Source organism: Callorhinchus milii, unplaced genomic scaffold, assembly GCF_018977255.1.
Source record: "Callorhinchus milii isolate IMCB2004 unplaced genomic scaffold, IMCB_Cmil_1.0 Scaffold3, whole genome shotgun sequence".
In the NCBI taxonomy this organism is placed as follows: Eukaryota; Metazoa; Chordata; class Chondrichthyes; order Chimaeriformes; family Callorhinchidae; genus Callorhinchus; species Callorhinchus milii.
The window spans coordinates 48,021,941-48,044,079 of record NW_024704744.1 but is presented as its reverse complement, the minus strand read 5'-3'; the positions used below and the strand labels follow the sequence as shown (position 1 = coordinate 48,044,079).

Genomic DNA, 22,139 nt, shown 5'->3' with positions numbered 1-22,139 from the left:
GTGTGTGTGTGTGGAGGGGGGGGACTGACTGAGGGTCTGAGGCTGTTCACTTTGTTGCTTTTGTGTTGATTTCCATTTCTAAGGGATGGAGCCAGAGCTTCTCCCCCTTCCCTCTCCCTCTCCCTCTGCTTCTCCTCCTTCCGCGTGGCCGCCCGGGTCTAAAGAGCGATGTGTGTAAAAAAAAATCCCCCCCTCCCCTCCCTCCACCACCACCACCTCCACCTCCCCCCCCCCCCCCACCCAAGTCTGCTCCTCCAATGGCGTGTCTGGGATGCAGTTACCCGACCGGGGTTGCCATGGGCCGCCCTGTCAATCATGGAGCGGTCAGCCAATGGGCGGCCGGAGCCGGCGCGCACCGCGTCGGCTTCCTGCTCGGAGCCGCAAATGATCGGAGCGCGGTGCAAGTTGTCAAAGGCTCGGCTCGTTTAACAAGTCAGATCACTCCGGCTCAGCAAGTCATGGCGACCACAGCGTCTAATCATTACATTACGAGCGGCAACATCCTCACCTCCAACTCCATCGTGCACTCGGAGCCGGGGAGCATGCAACAAGGGACAGTCTACAGGGATGCACAGAAACTGGTCCAGAATGATTACATGCAGAGCAATGGGCACCCTCTCAGCCACGCTCACCAATGGTTAACTGCTCTCTCTCACGCCGAGGGGTCTCCGTGGTCGGCCGGCGTGGCGGCCAGCCCCCTCGGTCAGCAAGACATCAAGCCCTCGGTGCAAACGGGGAGGGATGATCTCCACAGCGGGGCCACCCTGCACCACCGGCCCCCTCACATGGCCCACCAGCACGGCAACCACCACGGAGCATGGGGCGCCACCACTTCAGCCCACATCCCCAGCATGGCATCCAACGGGCAGGGTCTCATCTATTCCCAGCCGGGCTTCACGGTCAACGGCATGATCAACCCGGCAGCGGCTCAGGGCATGCACCACGGGCTAAGGGAAACTCACGATGACCACCACAACGACCACGTTCAACACCAGCATCATCATCAACAGCAGCAGCAGCAGCAGCAACATCAGCATCAGGGTCACGATCACTCGGACGAGGACACCCCGACCTCGGACGACTTGGAGCAGTTTGCCAAGCAATTCAAGCAGAGGAGGATCAAGCTTGGATTTACCCAGGCCGATGTGGGACTAGCTCTCGGGACCCTCTATGGCAACGTCTTCTCTCAGACCACTATCTGCAGGTTCGAAGCGCTGCAGCTCAGCTTTAAAAACATGTGCAAACTCAAACCCTTGTTGAACAAGTGGCTGGAGGAGGCTGACTCTACATCTGGGAGCCCCACCAGCATAGACAAAATCGCAGCCCAGGGCAGGAAGAGGAAAAAGAGGACCTCTATCGAGGTGAGCGTCAAGGGGGCTTTGGAGAGCCATTTTTTGAAGTGTCCCAAGCCCTCAGCCCAGGAAATCACCAGTCTAGCGGACAGTCTTCAGCTCGAGAAGGAGGTGGTCAGGGTTTGGTTTTGTAACAGGCGACAGAAAGAGAAACGGATGACTCCTCCCGGAGGAACTCATCCCGGAGCCGAGGATGTATATGGGGCCAGGGACACTCCACCGTCACATCTTGGGGTTCAGACTCCTGTACAGTGAACGAACACCCCAATCACTTTTTGTTCCTTTTATTTGTTCTTTTCTTAACGAACAGCTTAAAACACTGGACTATCGTTACGATAGCACATGTTAATGATGTGTTTTGACCTATACAGAAGGAGCTCGCAGGCAAATGGAGTGAGTATATAAATAACAGAGGCACTGATATACATACATACCTTTGCAAAACTGTGGCGAGAGACACAAACTGCCTAGATAGAATGTGACCTAAAAGGCTGCTATAATTGTTAATGTACAGATCCACTGTGACAGATGGGGCAAAGGGATTTTTTTTTGTAGCAAAAGCAGAGGAGGATTTGGCCACGAGCTGCAGTTTTGTTTGTTGGAAGAATAGGGAAAGGGGTGAGAAAAAGGAAATTCCAATACACTGCTCTCTGAACCAGCCGCCATCCCAGTTATTTGCTTTTTTTTATAAAAAAAATTCTCAGCAGAGTGGGAGATATTTCTCCTGGGCGCTGAATTGTATGAGATGAGAGGCTGTGTATGTGAGCAGAAAATAGCCTGTGTCAATCAGGCACACAGGGGCTCAGCTAAGACCACACAACTCTCTTCGGGATCTGAAGTTGGGAGATTAAGAAAAAGCAAACGGGATCAATTCATATGCACACATACACACAAAAAACTTTTTTTTAAAAAAAGAATGATAAATCAATAAATATTAGGCGCTATAAAGTACTACAGAATCACTAAAAGTTTTATCCCCATGTATAAACTGATTCTCGTCCTGAGACTGCAATATCTTTTTACACCAACAGAACTATTTCAAATATGCTAGCTAACATTTTAACGCCCGCCGAATTAGCACTGTACAATAATTTTAATTTTTTTAATATAAAAACCCGAAAATTAAAATACTGTTGTTCCTGTCACATTTTCAGTATAAAACATTTTACTCATTAAATGTGCGCCTAGAGTCTAGCACGAAAACAAAACTGCGGTGTCCTCTTAATGTCAGGACAAATGAAGAAGGACAAAAAAAAACCCTTAAAAACACATATCAGTATATTGCGCTTTCTTACAAAGAACATATCCAACCATTCAAACTTCTAGAAAAGGTGTGTACGTATTTGAGATATTTTGATGTGGTGATATGATTGTAATTTAACCGCAGTTTATAGCGATTCCTAAAGACGATAAATTTTAGTAAAGTGTAAAAAAAATAATTAATAAAAAAAAACCGGGTCAGATAGGTTGGTACAGAGATAAATAATTCTGAGACACTAACTAAGTTTGTGTCTGTTCGTTTAGTAACATGAAGTTGAACGTGGAGTACTTTGTTAGAACCTTTTATCATAGGTTTAATGGAGAGCGGTTATCATGCACATCGTATACCACTATGTATATATGTTGCATATATTTGTCCTTTGAACTGAAAGAAAAAAATAATCTGAATGATTTTTTTTCATTGTATACATTTTTTTCATAATGCTGCCCAGGGAATTTTAATATCATTTTCACGTGGCCTGCCTCGATGTATTTATTTCTTTAAAAGAAGTTCTGGAAACTGTTTCTTCTGTAGCTTTAATTGATTAGATGTTATATGTGGGATGTAAATTTTTTCGTTATGCTTTTTTCCCTTCTTGAAAAGTTTGTTTTTGGTACATTTCAATGTGTCTTGTGAAGATAAAAGAAACAACGCAGAGTCCCTTATATATTTATGTTAAAGTAATATTTTATTACTTACATAAAACAAGCAATCGCACAACCTCGAAGTCTTATGTCTTGGTTTTGTGGGATGTGATATTACTGAGCGGGGGGCGAGTGCGGGCAGTTTAACTTCCAAATCGGCCTCTTTTTTTGAAAAAAAACCCAATAACGATGTGAAGATATTCTTTACTTTCGTAGGCACGGCTTTAAGCTTCTGAAGGAACATGCGCTACGTATTGCAAGACATCTATTTGCACCTCTCCACATAAATGTCTTGCAATACAGGTTGGTTTCATAAGGCATGCGTGTAAAATGTATACCTATTTATATACATATGTAGATTATTTCATCTCAAATCAAGATTTAGCCATTAAGACTAATGTGGAGTGGTGCACACTTGCTTACTTGCTAAATCAGCATTTACAAATTTGAAATATAAAACCTTAATCTGGTGTGTGTGTGTATATGTACATATACTGTGCGTTATGACTACTACAGTACTATGTGCAGTACTCCCGTACAGACCACCCGATTCGCTAAATACACATTGGCAAAAAAGAAGGAATTTGTGAAGTGTGAGGCGTATGTCATATGCACTTATTATTTTAGATTACATTTTTATAATAACATACCAGGCTCGTCAGCTACAACTAGAATCAGTTTTTATTACACACACACACACACACACACACACACACACACGTGCTGTCTCACAGATCCGTGCCAAACGGAACACCAGTCCGACGGCAACGCATCTTTAATTGTAATATATTCCAGTTCAAGTTTTTTTTTAATTGGCTTTTTTTTGGGGGGGTGGGTGGGGGGGGGGTCGCTTTTTTTTATATATATATATTTTAAAAAAAATCTTTAAAACCGGTTTCCTTCCTGCGGATCAAAACCTTCGATCAGCAAAGCTGGTCACCAGCTCGCCTCTGCTCTTGAGTCAATATTACACGCGTACAGGACATATTCGGCTAAATTATCTTATCAATACAAAGAGAAATTTGACAGAAAGAAGAAGTGTTTTCTGACCACAAACGTGCTGATCGTGTGAAATGTTTGAGTTGGGTCCATTGGATCCGAGGGCATTGTTCAATAGTCTGCAAGTGGTGATCTGTGAGGAATGCGAGTGCCCTCTACTGGTCAGTGCCTCACATGGGTCCGTGGTCAACAGAGGCTTCCCCCCCCCCCACCCCCCCAACCCCCCAACCCCCCCACAAAGCAATTCAGGATTACCCTTCAGCGTCTGCTTAAACGTGTTAATGCCACAGTAATTGCATTTATTTAAATTTCTGATAAATACATTTTTTTTATTTTTTCACCCCCACCCCCCCCCCCCCCCCACCCCCTCCCTACCCAGCACGATCCGGCGAGGTATCATCGTGGCTAGAAAACGGTTATGCTTGGCAGACGTTTTTTTTTAAATCCACAAATCAAAGAAATGTTAGCGAAATTGGAGGAAAAGCTGTCGGGAGACAGCCATATATACTTATTTTTTGAATACCCTTTTTTTGTAGTATTGTACTTCCCGTTGGATTCCTACGCTTTGAGGGCTGATAAAGTGATCACTACCTTTTGTAGTGAATATATCTGTGTGTGCCTCTGACTAATATGGCACACTGCATTACTTCAAATAGATCAGGTTCTCCACTATGTTGTGTTATTATATCATATATTTTTGTACAACAGGCATCCATTGTCATTCATTTACTTTAGTCTGTATACAACATGCAAGCTGATGAAAAAGTAATGACACTGAATTAGAGGGTAACAGAATTTCTGTAAATGCCATTTTCCTTATTCAACCTTTGCAAAAAAAAAAGAGAGAGAGAGACCTGGTGAGAACGATTTAAATTCACAAACTTGTAAAAAAAAATGTTTTATACTGAAAATTTTTAGATTATTTTCGATTCATTTTTTTAAAAAAAAATATTGTATTGTTGCTCAAATATTGTACAGTTCTGCAGAAAATGATGAACACAATCTCCTCCGCAGAATTTCCTTGAATTGTTAAATGTGGCTGTTGGGTGTTAGATTTAGATTTTACATTGATGGCACCACAACAAGTGAGGTGAAGCCTTGGGGGGGGGAAAAAAGAGAAGAAAAGCTGTTTAAAACAGATTAGCTTTCAGATCTCAAAGAAGATAGTCTGGGTATATTTGATGACGGAAAGGAATTATTAAATTATTTAACGGATTTTATCAATAATTTGATTTTATCGATTTTTTTTTATAATTCCCGCAAACGTATGTGTATATGTATATATAGTTTAACATGTCTGGTCACAGCGAGAGTGGGAGCCCCCAAGCAAACCAAGATAAAAGCAATTTATAAGATTAGTTAAGTTTAATTCCGTCTGTCTATCTGAGATTTACAGTGGAGTTTCCCCCGAAAAGAGAGAAAATTACTTTTAACCTCAAGGAGAAACATATAAAGAGATTGTGTTGTTGAGCAAGTCCGAGTTAAATAGTCAGTTGACAAGTATATATTTTTATATTTATGTTTTTCCGTTGTTTTGTATCCAGTCAAATTAATGATTATTGTGAACGTAAAGCAGCTTCAAAAAAGCTGGTTTAGGGTGACAATGAGTGATTGCATTAAAACCACAAACCTGTTTTACCCTTGAAATAGAAAGTTGGTGTAATTGATGTGTTTGTCGGTGGAAATTGAATTTCGACGCCGGACAATCCACCGGGTGAGGCTGAGCTGTGCGCGAATGAAAATCTAAGTAGTTTGCAAGGTTTTCAGGCCATTCCCTGACAGAAATAAAATCCCATCGGTTAATACACATCGTTGCATATCATTTGCAGACCGAGGCAATCAGTTAATGCGAAAATCGTGATAAATTAACATATGTAAATACCGTCCTATTCCGAGCAAAGACTATCTGGTAAATGCAGTAGATATTTGGTGCGGGGTAACATTTCTTTCCTTATTGTTTTCGCCACCTCCTGCAAAATTAAAATAAATCGACAAGAAACGCATTTCATTCGCGAAAAGGGTGACGAGCTTGAATGTGGCCAATGTTTGAAATTTTGCGTAAAAATCATGTGTAAAGCAAATCGAATACATTGCGGTTGTGCGGTTGGCAGTGGTTGTGTGCCTGGAGTGTATCTGCTGTGAAGGACATACTGTAAACTGTGAGTTACTTGTTGGACGCGTTTCAGTCTATAAATTATCATCTCGCTGCGCTCATACATTCCTCCCTCCCCGCCTATAAAACATTCAGACAGCGCAACGACCCGTTCGTCATTAACACCACACAACAGAATAGTTCTGAGGGGGCGAAAGAAAAACACAAACCTTTAAGATCACATTGCCAATAGCGGTCGGTGGACGAAATCGGTTCAATTTAAACTTTTTTGCGACTTTCTATTCCTCTTGGCCCGCGTTGCAAACGTTGGATTTTAAACGCGATATTGATATGATTATTTTATTCGAAGAAGGTTCGGTCACCGCTGGCAGGAGTGTGATAAACACACGCGAGTTTGTTTGCTCCCTGTTATTCTGTGAGGGAGTAACCGGCCAGTCCACATAAAAGTGCAAACAATACAGAAGCATACAACTGTGCAAAGCTACATAAAGATTGGCACAAGCAGCCATGTGCAACCACATCAGCGCACACACTAATATCTAAACACAAGCCGTGTGGGCTGACACAAATAACAAATGCTCCCGAAAATGATGATCCGGATAAAAACTTACATCAACATGAATTGGAAGGTGGACCTGACCAGATGCCAACCCTGACGCTCACATTCGTAAACACACATTGATTCAGACGGATAGTTTGGTGAAACTTCTCCACGCACATCTACGTGCAAGTTTATTGTCATACCCACAGGCTCTGCTCCCCCGAAATAAACGCAGCACAATTCACAAAAAAATATCTAAATCATGCCGAAACCCGACCACTGTGCCAAATTAGTGAAATTCATTCTACACCAACACAGTTACGCAGAGTTGAGCAGATCTCTCAGTGTACAATTAAGCAACGGTAATAACTCGCCAGACAGTAATGCCAATAAGACTTAAAGGTGCACACGTGAAATGAAAGGGATCCAGGCTGCCGAAATGGTACAAAGCTACAATGAGCTACAATTTAAAATATATGGTCTGTATAAGTGCATTGACAGAAACAGTTGCATCAGCAAATACGCATATATTCACATAAGGCCATAGCACACAACCGCGATTGGCTTCGGTTGGAAACGTTTGAATGTCTGGAAAACAAACATGAATGGACATACTGAGAATCTATCGAAATGGCAGTGAAATGTATTGTTATTTGGTGCGAGTGGGCCCTACTTTTGCATCACCGGTATGTTACATTTTTGCACACGTACAGATTCAAACGTCGCGCATCCACGCAGAGAGCAGATGGACATTAGAAAGGTGAAGATGGCGTTCACTTTACAATAGAGATGTCTCATGTCACTCATTGACTGTCGCGCTGAGAAAGTAATCCGAGGGCAGCAGGAAAGACTTTGTCAGGACTTTGCTCATTCCTTTGCCCTGTCTTGTCTTTGTAAGACAATAACCTTTTATTAACAAAAAATACACATTTACGCCTGTTTCTCAGGCAGTAATATAAAACATTATATTTGCGTTATATATAAATGGGGATATTTAGATATGGGTAGGCTATTTGGTTCAATGGTTTGTGTGTACATTTTGATTGTGCATATTGGAGACTGCACACACATTCATGTTCACCGCCCTGTATAAGTCCAGCCAACATGTAAGACATGTCCCTTAAAGGTAGAAAGGGGGAGGGGAAGGACTTGTGTAACTTTGAATATTGTCCCGGTCAAATGGTTACGTTCACCCCTTTTTTGCCTCGAACCCATGCACAGCGATGATTTATAACCAGCCTGTCTGGGAATTTATAACTTGCACAATAATTAATAAGTCTTGGTGGACTTTTTGGCGTACGGATGAACCACACGCGCATAAACGCAAATATACCTCGAAATTATATATTTTTTAAAAAATGCTTTTCATGGTTCGGCCGCAGTTCTGCAACTGCAGAAAATAATTGTTTTGCCCCCATTCTTGCAACAGAAGGCGCGAGCATTTTGTGAAGGGGAGGAGGCTTTCAGCAGTCAAACCGTTAACTAATAGTGTTACAATTAGGCGACTTATTTCTTTAACGTAGCACATCAGCTAATTCGTGTGCGTGTATCTGTTGGAACATGACACTAAAATGCATCGCTGTAATTAACAAAGAGCGCACCTTTTCAGCAGCAAAGGGGAAACGAGTGAGGCATTTTTCTTCGTTTCTGTATGTTAAAAGTTACCCAAAGGCCCCATAAATGACAGCTCAGGACTGGAAGCGCACGTATGAGTGTCTGACCAAGTAATTGACATCTGAAAAAAAAACGCTCTTGTTTTTTTGGCAGCGTAGTAATATTTGTGTACTGCAGACAGACACAGAGCAAGAGAGAAAGAGAGAGAGAGAGAGAGATCTCTGTACCAATGCACATCTGATGAAGCCACATTAGACATGCATGTGTTCCTCTCCAGAAAAATAAAGCATGCACTTGGTTCAGTATCATGAATCCCGCACCTCCTGCCCCATTAATATTTCCGCACCACAACACAACACAAAAAGCGCCCATTTTCTAACTAATTAGAGCAAACCCACGGTTCCTACAGCAGCGCGTTAGGCATTCGGCGCTGTCCTTTGTTATTACAAATCGCTCATTTGCTTCGTTTTTTATGCACCAAAGTTCGCAATATTTACAAAGGGTGGAGGTGATTTTGCATCACATCCCCTGTCTCACACCGAGCTCCTGGCAGCAAATCACAGATCGGATTTTTTTAAACCTATTTTTTTCGGCGAGGGGGTTTGTTTACGGTACACACGTTAAACTGCTCTTCTGAGTTTTTGAAACTCGCAGAAAATGCTCTGCTTCAAAGCTGCTGCACTTAGTTTGGTCCTTATTGGTCGGTGGTTCTGCCAAGGACCAAATACATCACTTTTTTGCGTTGCGTTTTGGAGTAAGATATAGGGTTCAGCTGAACTTGCAAGGAGTTAGCAAGTGCAATGTGCGTGAGGGAGAGTTTTAAAAAAACACACACATTAAAAGGAGTAGCACAGGGAAAATAACCAGGTACTGGTTGATTTGGTACATTAGTTTTCCGTAAATGCGTTAAATAACTTGATTATGTAACATCGCGATGTGAGAGATATGGCTGTTAAAATAATTTGGGGGGAAATAGTAATCCACCTCGCTCTTTAAAACAACGGCGTTTAACAACGTAGCGAATCCTTTTTTGAAATAAAACAGTCCCATTTGAACGGAAGGGTTCATTTTAATATGAAAACATATCTTGCTTGACATACAGTAGATTGCACGGAATGTATTGGGTTCCCCCTCCTTTTTTTCCTGGCTATGAAACTAGGACGGGGATGGATCAGAAAGCTAATCTATTATTAATCCATTTACAAATCCCTTTGATTTTTTTACGCAACTGAGTTAATAATCTCCTCTCATACATCCAGAGTGCCAATAGTTAACAGGAGCGAAATGAACATTTGCACACAGGAAAGTATCGCACTATTACTTTCCCACTACATTTGTTGTAAATAACATCCCCAAGTGCACTTGGGATCAGCGTGGATTTAGTAGGAAATATATTGCTGAATAATCCTTATCGGTGATTAAGGATTAAAAAAAAATTAAGTAAGGAATACATTTTCACGTCGAGATAACTTTTAGGAGAACAATTCGGAACAGGTCCAGATGATAGAGGCAACATGCATGTATTTTAGCACCATCAAGAATAATCATTTGTGCTTTAAACCTCAGACAGTTCAGTAATGATTTTGTCTCAGCGAATGCGCCCTCACAGAGTAAAACAAAACAGTGCGAAGAGTACTTTTGAGTCTTACAGTCCCCGACAACTTAGTTGTGGAAGGAACGTCCTGAATGCTGTCTTTTTATGTGAGCATCGTTCTATTTTGTAATTGATAAGTGCTGCATAGAATAAATTATTGTTTAATGAAGATAAGTGGTGTTTTTTTTTCTGGGAAAGAAAGAAAGCTTTGCATTTGATCTGAGCAGCTTTTTTTTCCCGAGTCAATACAATTCGACCATTCTCCGTATTAAATAAAGCCAGTTAAGAAGAGAGTAAAATGCATCATCTTCTTTTCTAAGCAAAGTACACTGGTATGAACAATTCTGTAAGCCTACATGGGCAGGACTGCTGCCAGAGACGTTATTGGATGTCTACTGACAACGCTGGCAACTTTCTGAAAGCACTCAGGCAAGTAAATGCGAATCTGATGTAGATGCGATTTTTGTGTCAGTTGCTAAATGCAAAAGCAGTTTATCTATGACTCCAAGAGAGAGAGAGACTCTTTCTCCAGCGGGAACTTGATTTGAATATTTCCCAACACCAACACATGCGAAAGCACACGTGAACTTCTTAACACACATAAAAGCTGAAATGTTTTAAAAGTTCGTGTGGCTGTGTGTTTGTTCGGCCTCTGGTTGTCTGAATGTGGTGCAATGGCGCCCCCTATCGGCCAGATTAGCCAACTACCCCTGACAACACATTTTCCCCCCCCCCAAATGCTGCCCTTTCTTAAGATACACTGTTTTTTTTTAATCAAACGCCTGCCTCGATATTGTTGCGATGAGAAACACGAAGCCAAAGCGAACTAAGGAGTCTTATTTTGCAGAGACGACCGCACATCGCGGTCACACATCGAGCGGTGAGAGGGTCTCTGATAAATCACTGGTTGGTTGTTCTTATTTATCAGTGACGGCTCCACAATTCATCACTCACTCATTGATTGGGCATCTGAAGCAGTAAAGCCAGGCGCTTTGCACCAGCCGAACAACAGGGGCAGAGGACTGGAAAATAACCGGAATCCCACTTCCCTCACTGTTGGGATCAAAAGCTAAAGGTGTTCGGTACCGACACTACAGGTGCGATTTTTAATAGCAATACCACAATAATTCCATTGCTCGTTCACAGTAGTTCCAGTGGTACGGATCAGGGCGTTTGATTAATATTGCATTGCTCCCGCATACTGTTTTATGGAATGAGTTAAATTTGCAGCACACGAAACGGTTAACCCTCCCACGAAGTGTGCTTTATAAACGTACCGTCCCGCCACTCTCCAAACAATACTGAAAACTATCACCGACTGCAGAAGGCCGCGGAACTAGGAAGGAAACGCATTCGAGCTGTATTAAAGTATGCCCCCAAATCACTGGTCCCTCACAAGTTATTTTTTTTTCTGTCTGTCTGTCTGTGTCTGTGCTTTGTGTGAGCGCCGGTGTGCAAAGCAGAACCATTTCAGTCAATTTCTAAACTGGAGAGTCATATTGCACTCTTTAAATTTTAAATCTTTTTAATGCAGAGAGATAAATAGCGAGCTTTCAGATGTTCCCAAACTAAGGAAGGACGTCCAGAGTGCAAAAAAAGGCACTTAAATAGTAATGTCAGTGTAAATATTCACGACAGCATTGCCATGTGTAATTCGGTATACTTGACAGATACTAACAAAATAATATCAAATGCCACAATCACAAAGTGCAAATGGATAGGTCATTTATTTACCTGAAAAAATGTAAAAGATACATTTTTTCTAATAACGTTTTCTTAGTCTAGACACTTGCTATCCCCTTCGTCCCATCCCACCCATTCATTGGATCACATTTCGACTGAAGGAGATTATTTTGTATTATTTCAGTTTCATCCCCTGTGCTTTGGTTTCCATTTACACTTCAAATATCGCAGTAAATGTGAAATGAGTAGTGAAGGTGCTGATAAAATGTGCGTTTGTCAGTGTGGATGTTTATTTTTTTCTCCCACGGTCCCCGAATAAGGCAATTTCTCAATACTACGAATGAGCCATTAATCTTAGACTTTATAATCTAATGTGGAATTTTCCAAAGAAAGGACAACTTTCCTGCTTTGCGGATTGTTTGAGTTAAACTGTTCCTGCGCTTGTTACTTGTGCGGAGGCTTTGCATTCTGTAATTATTTTAATGTATGCGATATTCTTGGAAGGGCATTGTGAATTTTGATGAAGCGAAACTTTCTGTTTGCGATCCTTACAAATGCAAAGGTTCCCCACAGCGCCCTTCCGTGAAAATTACAAACTGCAGCAAGGAAATGCGAATGTGTCAAATTGTTAAGAGCATAAATCAGGGAACATCTGTCTGCGGGAACGATTTTTTTTCAATAAAGGGGGAGGGCATAAGACACTATTGAAAGTTATTTTAATTGCACGCATTTGAACGACAACGCAAAACATTGTGAAAAAAATAGTTTATTAACCTAAAGAATACATATGGCCCCAGTCAGTTGTATATACACTTCCCTGGACTCGTGAGTGCTTTATGCAGCGCAATGAATGAAAACGACCGATAGATTGGATTTGTTTAAATTCAGCAAATGTTCACCACAAAACGATAAAACCAGACTTTTTAATTTAGTCGGTGTCTCACCAGCACAGTGGCGATTTCAGATTTGCAGCAATTTTTTTAAAAAAATAACCCAAGCCTTCGTACCTATTTATTTGTGTTAAACGTACACTGTCACTGAAATTATAATGAACATTCAGCTATGTCCAGGTAATATAATAATAATCCTTGTATTTGATATAGCGCCTGATTATGTCTTCGAGACGCCTCGAAGCGCTTCGCAGAATATACTGTAACGTGAATTGACGGTAATATACCCCAAACTTGCCAGATTTCACTGACTTATTTCAAGAACTTAACATGAGGAATAATTAACATCATGCAATTTCACTCCTTCACCAAACAGACGGATAGTTAGGAAGGAGAAGAAAACAAAATGTAGTTTAGTTGCACATGTCCAGTGAGGCCAGAACAAATTTTCCAGCACCTTCATTGCTGAATCCGCAGTTTGGTTGCTGCAGTCAAGTGTTCCCAGGTCTGGTGGTGTGTCACGATGTTCAAACACACTGCAGATTAAAGAGCGAAGTGCAGGCACATCATTGGTTTTATATTGTGCTGACTTTTAAAAAAAATACTTTTTGCTAAGGTGACCTGAGAATGCAAAAAAAAAAGAAAACGGAATGAGCTCAGTATCCCACACACCAAACAGCCACAACTGCTGAACGTTGTCGTTAAATCAATTACATAAAAATCAACTTTGTAGTTAAATCAATCACGTAAAAAATTAAAGCGAGAGTATCAATGAATCCGATGAAAATGAAAGGAGCAAAATGGGACGCAAAACTGTACGTTTTTGACAATTAAAAACAAGTTAGAATATTACATCAAAGGCTGAGCAAACACACTCGCGAGATACACACAGCAGAACTAAATATTTTGATTTGAAGCAATAAAACACACAATGACCGGACTGTACAAATAAAAACGCCATAAGAGGACAGGAAGGGCAAGGTCAGTGCCATATAAAGTGTCAGCGTTGTGTGAGGAGGTTACAGGGTTTGATTATTAAGGGCTATCTGACTTGTCCCTGAGGATAGCGCAGTGTTTTTATTGAATGCTGGAGAATGCCATTCCAAGGGACATTTGTGGCTCTGGGGCATTGACTCCACCCCAGGAAAAGGCGGTCACTGAACTCTTTCAACCAACCCTTTTGTGCCAACGTTAGTGTTACACCAACTCGATGCACTTACTTCTAAACTTAAAACCCCAAGCGGAGGTTCTCGGTTTTTTTAAAAATATATATATATTCAAGTAGTATCTAAAAATGTGTTTTGCACCACGGGCTCATTTCGCTCACAAAGTGTACAGTTCAATTCAGTTTACACGGTATAATCCGTGAAGCGCTTTGAGACGTCTCCACGACGAGATAAGGCGCTGTATCAATTGCAAAGGATTATTATTATTATTATTATTATTGCCATAGCTTGTCAGTTTGCTCGGTGCTGATATTGGAGCGTCTCCTGCACAGCTTGTAGTAAAACCATTGCCACGAATTTCAATATACAAAATATCCGCATTCCGAATTGCTGTGCATAATTGATTGAAACACGCCGATCAGAGTGCAGTTGTAGTTTGGTTTCCAACGATGTCCCCCATACATCCCTGTCACACCGAAATGCAAAAGTAATTATTATATTAGTAGTAGTGGATTCACGGGACGCACGTCATTAGCAAACGCACTTCAAGATCACTTGCTGTGGAATAAAATGAAGTGAATGTGCCGGGGCTCCTGGCAGCAGTTTGATCGTACAATATCAAAAACATGTTGGATGTTTCAGTCTGTCCGTTCATCTCTCTCTCTCTCTCTCTCTTTCTCTCTCTCTCTCTCTCTCACACACACACACACATCAGTGCTTCCCCACTGTTCCTCGATGGGTCCCAATGAAAGCTGAAGGGAAGCGTGTGAGGGAGGACGAGAGAGGAGGAGTGAGAGAGAGAGAGAGAGGAGAGGGGAAGAGAGGGGGAGAGAGAGGGAGAGGGGGAGAGAGAGGGAGGGAGGGGGGGGGGGATCATTTCAAGAACCATGAGTTCAACCAGAGTGCACACAGCGATCTCAAAGACACTGTCGCACCTTTTTTCTACCTTCACTGTACACAGAAGTCCTGAGCTGCAGAACTCGCCTCCACACTTCCACATTCATCACGATTCCCAATGCAATTACACATCGTTTCTGGTTTCATCATTAACGGGGAATCTCTACTATGACAATAACAGTAACACCCGATCGGAGGCCTCACGGACTGTGGGGCAGAACCCACATATCTGAAGCTGTTTCCCTCTGCAGTTGTAAACTCAGTTTGAACCAAACCAGTTTAGTCAATTTTGCGATCGTAATAATTCTCGACCTCCAATGTTTGCGGGAGGGGTCAGACCGGACTGGACGGAGGGATGGTGGAAAGGTCTGGGAAACATGTCTGTGTAACCGCGACATTCACAGAAGGATCCACCCCACCCAGATCTTTCCCTCTGTATCCACTGCTTTTAGTCAGAGTTGAACTGGATCCTGAGATGGTTTATAAGAGTTGTTTTGCAACGCTCCACCGTAAAGAGTTGCACGTGAAGTGCAAACTTTCCCGAGAACTTCCAGTTCATTTTTTCGAAGCGCCTTTAGATATAAAAGTACATAATTGTATCGGTGACCTGCCACTTAATACAGCACCGGTTACATGTTATAAAAGGAACATTACAAAATACACAGTCACTACACTTTGCATGTGAAGCGTTTGGAGGCGTCTTCGGGAGGTGAAATGCGCCAGATCGAGTGTAAGGATTATTATTATTAACACATATTAATGTCTGGGGGCAGATTTAGTACCTAACACTGCACACACACACACACACAGCGTGTTGACTGATGTTGGGGGTTTGTACAGTTGGGGTACAGATCAGTTATTACAGGACATGATAAGCTGTTGCGGTGTGTGGGTCACTGTTCTGGGTTATACCAATTTTGGTTATCTCCAAAACTGGAGTCATTCGAAAACACTCTAAATTAAAATGCTTATCCTCAGAAAGCACCAGTAAAAACACACTCATCAAAACAAACGTGCTTGGTTTATTCATGCAGGAAAAAAAAAGTAGACGATATCAATTCAAATACAATCATTTAACACCTTTCACACAGTGCTGTTTCAAACTAATCTGGTGAAAAGTAACGTTCACGGTTGCATTCAACAACAGATTTGCACATCTCTTCCGCTTTCCATAGAAAATGCAAAATAACCTGTATATATAACATTTTTTTTTTAAAAATGTTATCTCCAATAATTTATTTGGAGATGATGGAGAACACTACCATTCAGCTTTGGACCTAAATGCGTGCCTCACTTCCTAATATCACTGACTTCGTGTTTAAATGTGCGTCTGTAAAGCAAACCTGCCACAGTGTGAAATAATGGTCCGGAAGCTAAACCTTTACATGAGGGCTGAATAATGTTGCAATGTTTGGTTTCAAAGACTTAAACCAATAGTCTCTATTTTCTATCCAGCAATGTTATATAAAAAGGAGCAATATCGGTCAGTGAAGTCATCTTGTGCTCCTCTTTTTTTACGCATTCTCTATTTTTCCACATTTTTACATGGAGGGAAACTGTTGCGATGGAGCTCAAGAATCAGCGATCAATTCTCCAGACAAAGCGGGGTTTCAGAGTGGACCTCTCATCACGATGGAAACATTCATTCTGTAGCTGTCAGTAGGCGCTGTAAAACGTTCATTTCTACCATTTCCTACCAGATCTCCCGTCATATACGAAACAAACTGGTCATATTGGTATCTGGAGGCACTGCCCAGATCTCACAGACATTACTGTATCTTGGTTTATAAGAACCATCTGTGCACCCCTGCTCTAAAGGTTACCTGTCAGAGAAGGTTCTCTACTGTTTCTGAACATGCCTTGTGGTCAATGCTGATCAGAGTGCTGGGGACAGACATACTGTACCGAACTGACTGCTTTACCTTACACATAGCAACACATCTGAGATATATTTAATCCCTTTTGTTTCAGAAAGCAGGAGATTGGCGAGTGGCTCGATCGTACGTTGGATTAAAATATGAATGCAAATCCAGGATTATTTTAGAGGAACTGTCTGATTAGGTATATATTAAGTGTGCGTGTGTGTGTGTGTGTGTGTGTCTACATGTGTGTTTTATTGCTGCCGATTTTATTCCAAGTGAAATTTATTTCCTCAAGAACAGACATGAGGACATCTTCGAAGCATTTTTTGTCAGAAAATAAAACCCATCTCTCTTTACTTCCTTTACCCCCTCCCCCCCCTTTCATAGCCTCACACTACGATTTATGCAAGTAATCCCAATTCCATACAATGGGATGGGGTGGGGTTTAAGTTTTTGGTCCTGACATAAACTATTCAAACGGTATAATTTGTGGGTTGCCTCAATGACGGGTTAATGGGTTAGAGAATGAAAGAGTTATGTGGGCAGGTGAATTATGGCATTCAGGAAGAGCTGGACAGATTAAGCAGATGGGCCAAGGAGTGGCAGATGGATTTTAATGTACATAAGTGTAAGGTGCTGCATATTGGAACAAGAACCAGCAAATAAGTATATGTGAGATAGGAGTATACTACTTTTGCAGAGTTGGCAAAGGAAACATTACAATAATAATATTCCTTACACTTGATATAGCGCCTTCCATACTGAAACAACATTTCAAAACGCGTCTTAGGATTGACTGTAAAACGCAGTGACTGTGTATTTTGAAGCCAAACATGAATTAGGTTTGATTGTTTTTACTGGAAAAAAAATTGGACAATACCTTTCCAGGATTTAAAACGCTGATTTATATGCGAAATAGAGGTAAGTAAACTATTTTACTTTGACTATGAGAGCAAAACAAGAGAAAGGTTTAAATAAAAAAAAGTTCAAGAGAAACTGTAACAACTTGTATTTATATAGTGCTTTTCACATGGGGCCTTGCCCCTTCCTACCTCTGTGACCTGCTATCCCCTTATCAACTTATCCACTCCGTCAGCTCAGCAGGCTCTGGCATGCTCCCGACCATTGGTGGTCGGGCCTTCAGCCTCCAAGCTCCATCCCACATTCCCTTTGCCTCAATTCCTCCCTTGCCTCCTTCAAGGCACGTCTCCTCTTCAACCATTCCTTTGGCCACACTCCTACGCTTCCTGCCCTCCACCCTCCCTTTCCCCAACCCATCCTCCCCTTCTTGAGTCCAAATCCTTGACTGTCCAGCGCCTTGGGACATCCTTCTGACGTGAAAGGAGCTATACAAGTGTAATTGTGTATTGTAGTGCTTTGGAGTTCTTTAAGGATTCTGAACTAACTACGGATTAGAAGTTTTTTGCTACCTACACAGAGTGGTGGGTATGTGGAAGCCTCCCAACAAAAATAGCTGAAGCTGTTTATTAACTCCTTGAACTGAACAATTTGTTTTTGGTCAGCCTGGTGTCTGACACATGTGGAAACTCATCATCATTTTTAACAGTATCCGAACCAAACTGAGAGATCCATGTATCACACCTACACATGGAAATTTCCATGTATGGAATGCATTTGCACACTCTCTCCTCAAAGCGATGAATCTTGTTTTCCCAACTCTGCAGAGAGTAGGCACAGGTTGTCAAGAGCCAAGGGTTGGGTGCATTGAGGTACTCTGGAGTTTAAGCAGCTAAAACCATATAGCTTGCTATTGAAAATACTGACAAATTTCCTGTTGCTTATGTAGCCAGGGTTTGCTGGAGCTCAGTGGGAAAAATTTGCCCCTCCAAGACTTAATGATGAGCCAGGCTGGCTGGGCTGTCATCGGCAGTGCCCTGGAGTACTGTGGACCCGCCCGACTCAGGAACCGGCACAGAGGACTGATTTGATTTTGACATTCCGTTGTCAAGCATGTCAGCTCCAAGAACTGAGCCAGTTCAGCTCCAAGGAGAACCCATTAGTTGTTAGTTTGACTTGGTGCATGGCAGGTATCAAAAGCTCCCTGTGAGCTTCCTGGTGAGCAGCACAGCTCAGCATGAAATGTGTGAAAGCATTGCCACCGTCTTCTGTCCACATCTCAGACACACATCCTACCCACTGAGTGATGGTTCTACCAGTTGGAGGTGCAGAGCTTGAGCAGTAGCTGCTTATGTCTCTGCAAACCAATCAGGGTGGACTCCAAGCACTGGATATATGAACATTTGAAATGAATATCGCCAGACTACGGCACTACCTCACCCCTCACGCTGCTGAAACTGGTCCACGCCTTTATCACCTCAAGGCTGGACTATGGGAACTCTCTCCTCGCCGGCCTTCCCGGCACCTCCCTCCACAAGCTGCAGGTCATTCAGAACTCTGCAGCTCGTGTACTGTCCCGCACCAGGCTTCGCGACCACATCACTCCCACCCTCGCTCGCCTCCACTGGCTCCCCATCCCCCAGAGGATCAAATTCAAGATCCTCATCCTCACCTACAAGGCCATTCATGGCCTTGCTCTCTCCTACCTCTCTGACCTACTATCCCCCTACCTACCTGCCCATACCCTCCGTTCCTCTGGCTCCGGTCTGATCCACATCCCCCGCCCCAACCCCCCTACCATCGGTGGCCGGGCCTTCAGCCTCTCAGCCCCTAGGCTCTGGAACTCTATCCCTCAGTGCCTTCGTCTTGCCTCCTCCCTTTCCTCCTTCAAGGCCGGTCTCAAGACCTTTCTCTTTGACCGAGCCTTCAGCTCCCCTCTCGACTCTCTACCCCCTCTTCACTCCCTCCCTTCCCTCCCCTCACCCTGTTCATTTCCCCCCTGCTCGGGTCCTGACCTGACTGTACAGCGCCTTGGGACGTCCTCCCGACGTGAAAGGTGCTCTATAATTGGAATCTTGTTGTTGTTGTTGTTGTTGAATATGTATTGACTTTATAATATTAGCGGAGGATATGAGGATAGATACAGCTTGATAAGAACAAATGATCAAAGACAACTATGCTGCAGGGATTTGGGAGGGGAAGGGGTGGTGTTCAAAGAATGTGAGGATGGAAAATATTTATTGAGGTTTTGATTGATTACCTCTTGGGTCAAATAGTATCCATGCAAAAGTTTCCTCTAGATGATAACACTAGATGTGGTGAAAGCTAAGACAGGACCAGTTTTCCATGGCCTGGAAAGTGTGGCCTAGATGTGTTCAGTACCTTTTCTGGATCTGTGCTTTCTTATGCTCCTAATTGTTGCATTATGATCTGCTGAAGGTGTTGGAGTGGATTAAGTCATAATTATATTAGTCAGAAACAATAACTTGTCTATTACCTTTCACATAGAAGAATATTTCAAAGCTCTCGACAAATGTACTCGTGGAGCCAAAGAAGTCAAATTTGACTGTTAGTTGATATTCAGGTCAGAATATTATCCTTTCATTTAGGGGTGAGGTTAGGAAACTACAAGTTTGAATCAGCCCAAATAAATTTTTTTCACGTTAATAAAGAACTGCACATGAATTGCAAAGATCTTTTCTGGTCCTATATATGTCAGTGTTCCTATAGATGCAACCTGCGATAGTTTAAAGTGAAGTAAGCTTAGACAGTATCTATTCAGTTTCTAGCTCCCAAACACACACACAGCAAAACTAGTCAGAGTATATCAGCAATTGGGAAACATCAGTGGGGAAGAGAGGCCACCAAAGACTGCCTGAAGTGGGAAATGCAAATATCACACTGGTGCAAGAGGTTGATGTACTTAATTACAACCGAAGCATATCCTTTGGGTAGAGGAAACTTAATTCCATGGTTATACTACACTTTTGTCATCAATTTGATGTGGTTCCTCATTGAATCAATGCTAAAAATGTATTATAACTCCCATTTAAGTGGTATTGATTACATTTTGAGCTCCACTGCCAAAACTACCTCTAGGAGGTGTTTCACAACATAATCAATGTGAATAGCTGCACTGTATAACCCTGGTTACACTGTAGTGAATTTCAAATGAATATTTAAACTTATACTTTTAAGAAAAAGTTTAAAAGGTGTTCCTTTGGCAGCCCTTAAGGTTTTTCATGTTAATCGAGAGCTGCACTCTAGCTCTTTAATAACTTTATAAAATTAACAACCATTTGATACTGGTTACAGGGTATCAGCACATTCGACAAAGCTAACATTTNAAAAAAATGAATTTATACAGATCTAGGGGAAAACAATGTTTTTGGTTTTGTAAATTGTCTTCAGCCTTGCAGATAGTGATTTTGTGCTGTTGCAACCCAGAAAGGCTCTGGCAATACTTAAAACTTGATTAATACTTAATGAAGTTCTTTACATTAGTTTGCAATAGGTCTGCATGTTCAACCGTTGAATTATGATGTTTGAAAATAATGCTTAAGTCGTAACCACATTTGTTTGCTGTGTTTATAAAGAATGTACTGGTAATCCATATTATGTAATCATTTTACATTTCTATTCTGCTAAATTACTTTTGTGTTGATGACTATGTCTGGTTTATATGTTTAATAAAAAGAGTATAAGGGTTGATATTCCCACAAATAAATCTGAAGATTATGACCAACTGACTACCAGAATGATTGTTCCACTGGATAAAAGGATGATAATAAAAAAGAAAATAGTTTTATTTTAATATGTACACATTTGATGGCCTAGTGATGACCACAGTTGTGATCTCCCATTGAATCAACTCAAACTTAAGGTGTTTTATCGATTCACTGCTTAAGGCTGTTGCATAACTGTAGCCAATACAGAGCTATCTTATATTTATTTTACGGTAATAATACGTTATTTACAATATGATATAAAAATACCTGAAGACCATACGTCATTTGGCCCATTGAGCTTGCTTTATGGAATAAAACTGTAAACATTGTGTCCTTTGTGATATACTACGTGGAAGAGTTCACGTTCACAGGGACATTAAACAGTTTACATTAGTAAAACTATATATTTATTTGCATCATAACTGCTCAAACATGGTGTGTTTGGCATTGTTCAGAAAGACACTCTAGGATAACATTATTGAAATGTACTTTGAACATGGCTAGTTAACACTGGCAATGCACATTCTAATCATGTCTTTATTGATGAGCAAACAACCTTAAGATCTGTTCATTCCCCGCCACTATCAATTGTACTATGTACAAATTGTCTGGATTCAATTAAATATATACTCAAAACACATTTAAATACAGGCAGCAGGAGGTGGCGAAACTAAGGTCTTTATAAATAATTGGAAGCGCAAAATGGTTATGGATAATGCTAGAATTGGACAGTAAACAGCACCCACATAATGTGGTGATGGGATTGAAAGTTTTTATTAAAGAAAAAATATTTTGAAAAATGTATTCGGTGGATTTCTTTATTTGCGGATATTTACACTTTCTTTATCATAATAATCATAAGAAGAATGGTACTGCATTTCAACAAGTTTTCACAAAATGACTCATTTGGAGTCTTGTAGCTCAGTGGTTAGAGCAC

At 41.5% G+C, this 22,139-nt stretch overlaps 1 protein-coding gene across 1 annotated transcript; it reads left to right on the top strand.

Moving 5' to 3' along the window:
• The first annotated feature begins 457 nt into the window (after window positions 1-457).
• On the top strand, window positions 458-3,326 carry pou3f2b (POU class 3 homeobox 2b). The gene has a single exon (XM_007892940.2). It carries the CDS (start codon window positions 459-461, stop codon window positions 1,605-1,607), a length of 1,149 nt encoding a protein of 382 aa, XP_007891131.1. The 5' UTR covers window position 458; the 3' UTR covers window positions 1,608-3,326.
• Window positions 3,327-22,139: the final 18,813 nt, after the last annotated feature.

Excerpts from the sequence above, each read along its gene's own strand:
- pou3f2b (XM_007892940.2), top strand. The coding sequence starts at position 459 with ATGGCGACCACAGCGTCTAATCATTACATTACGAGCGGCAACATCCTC.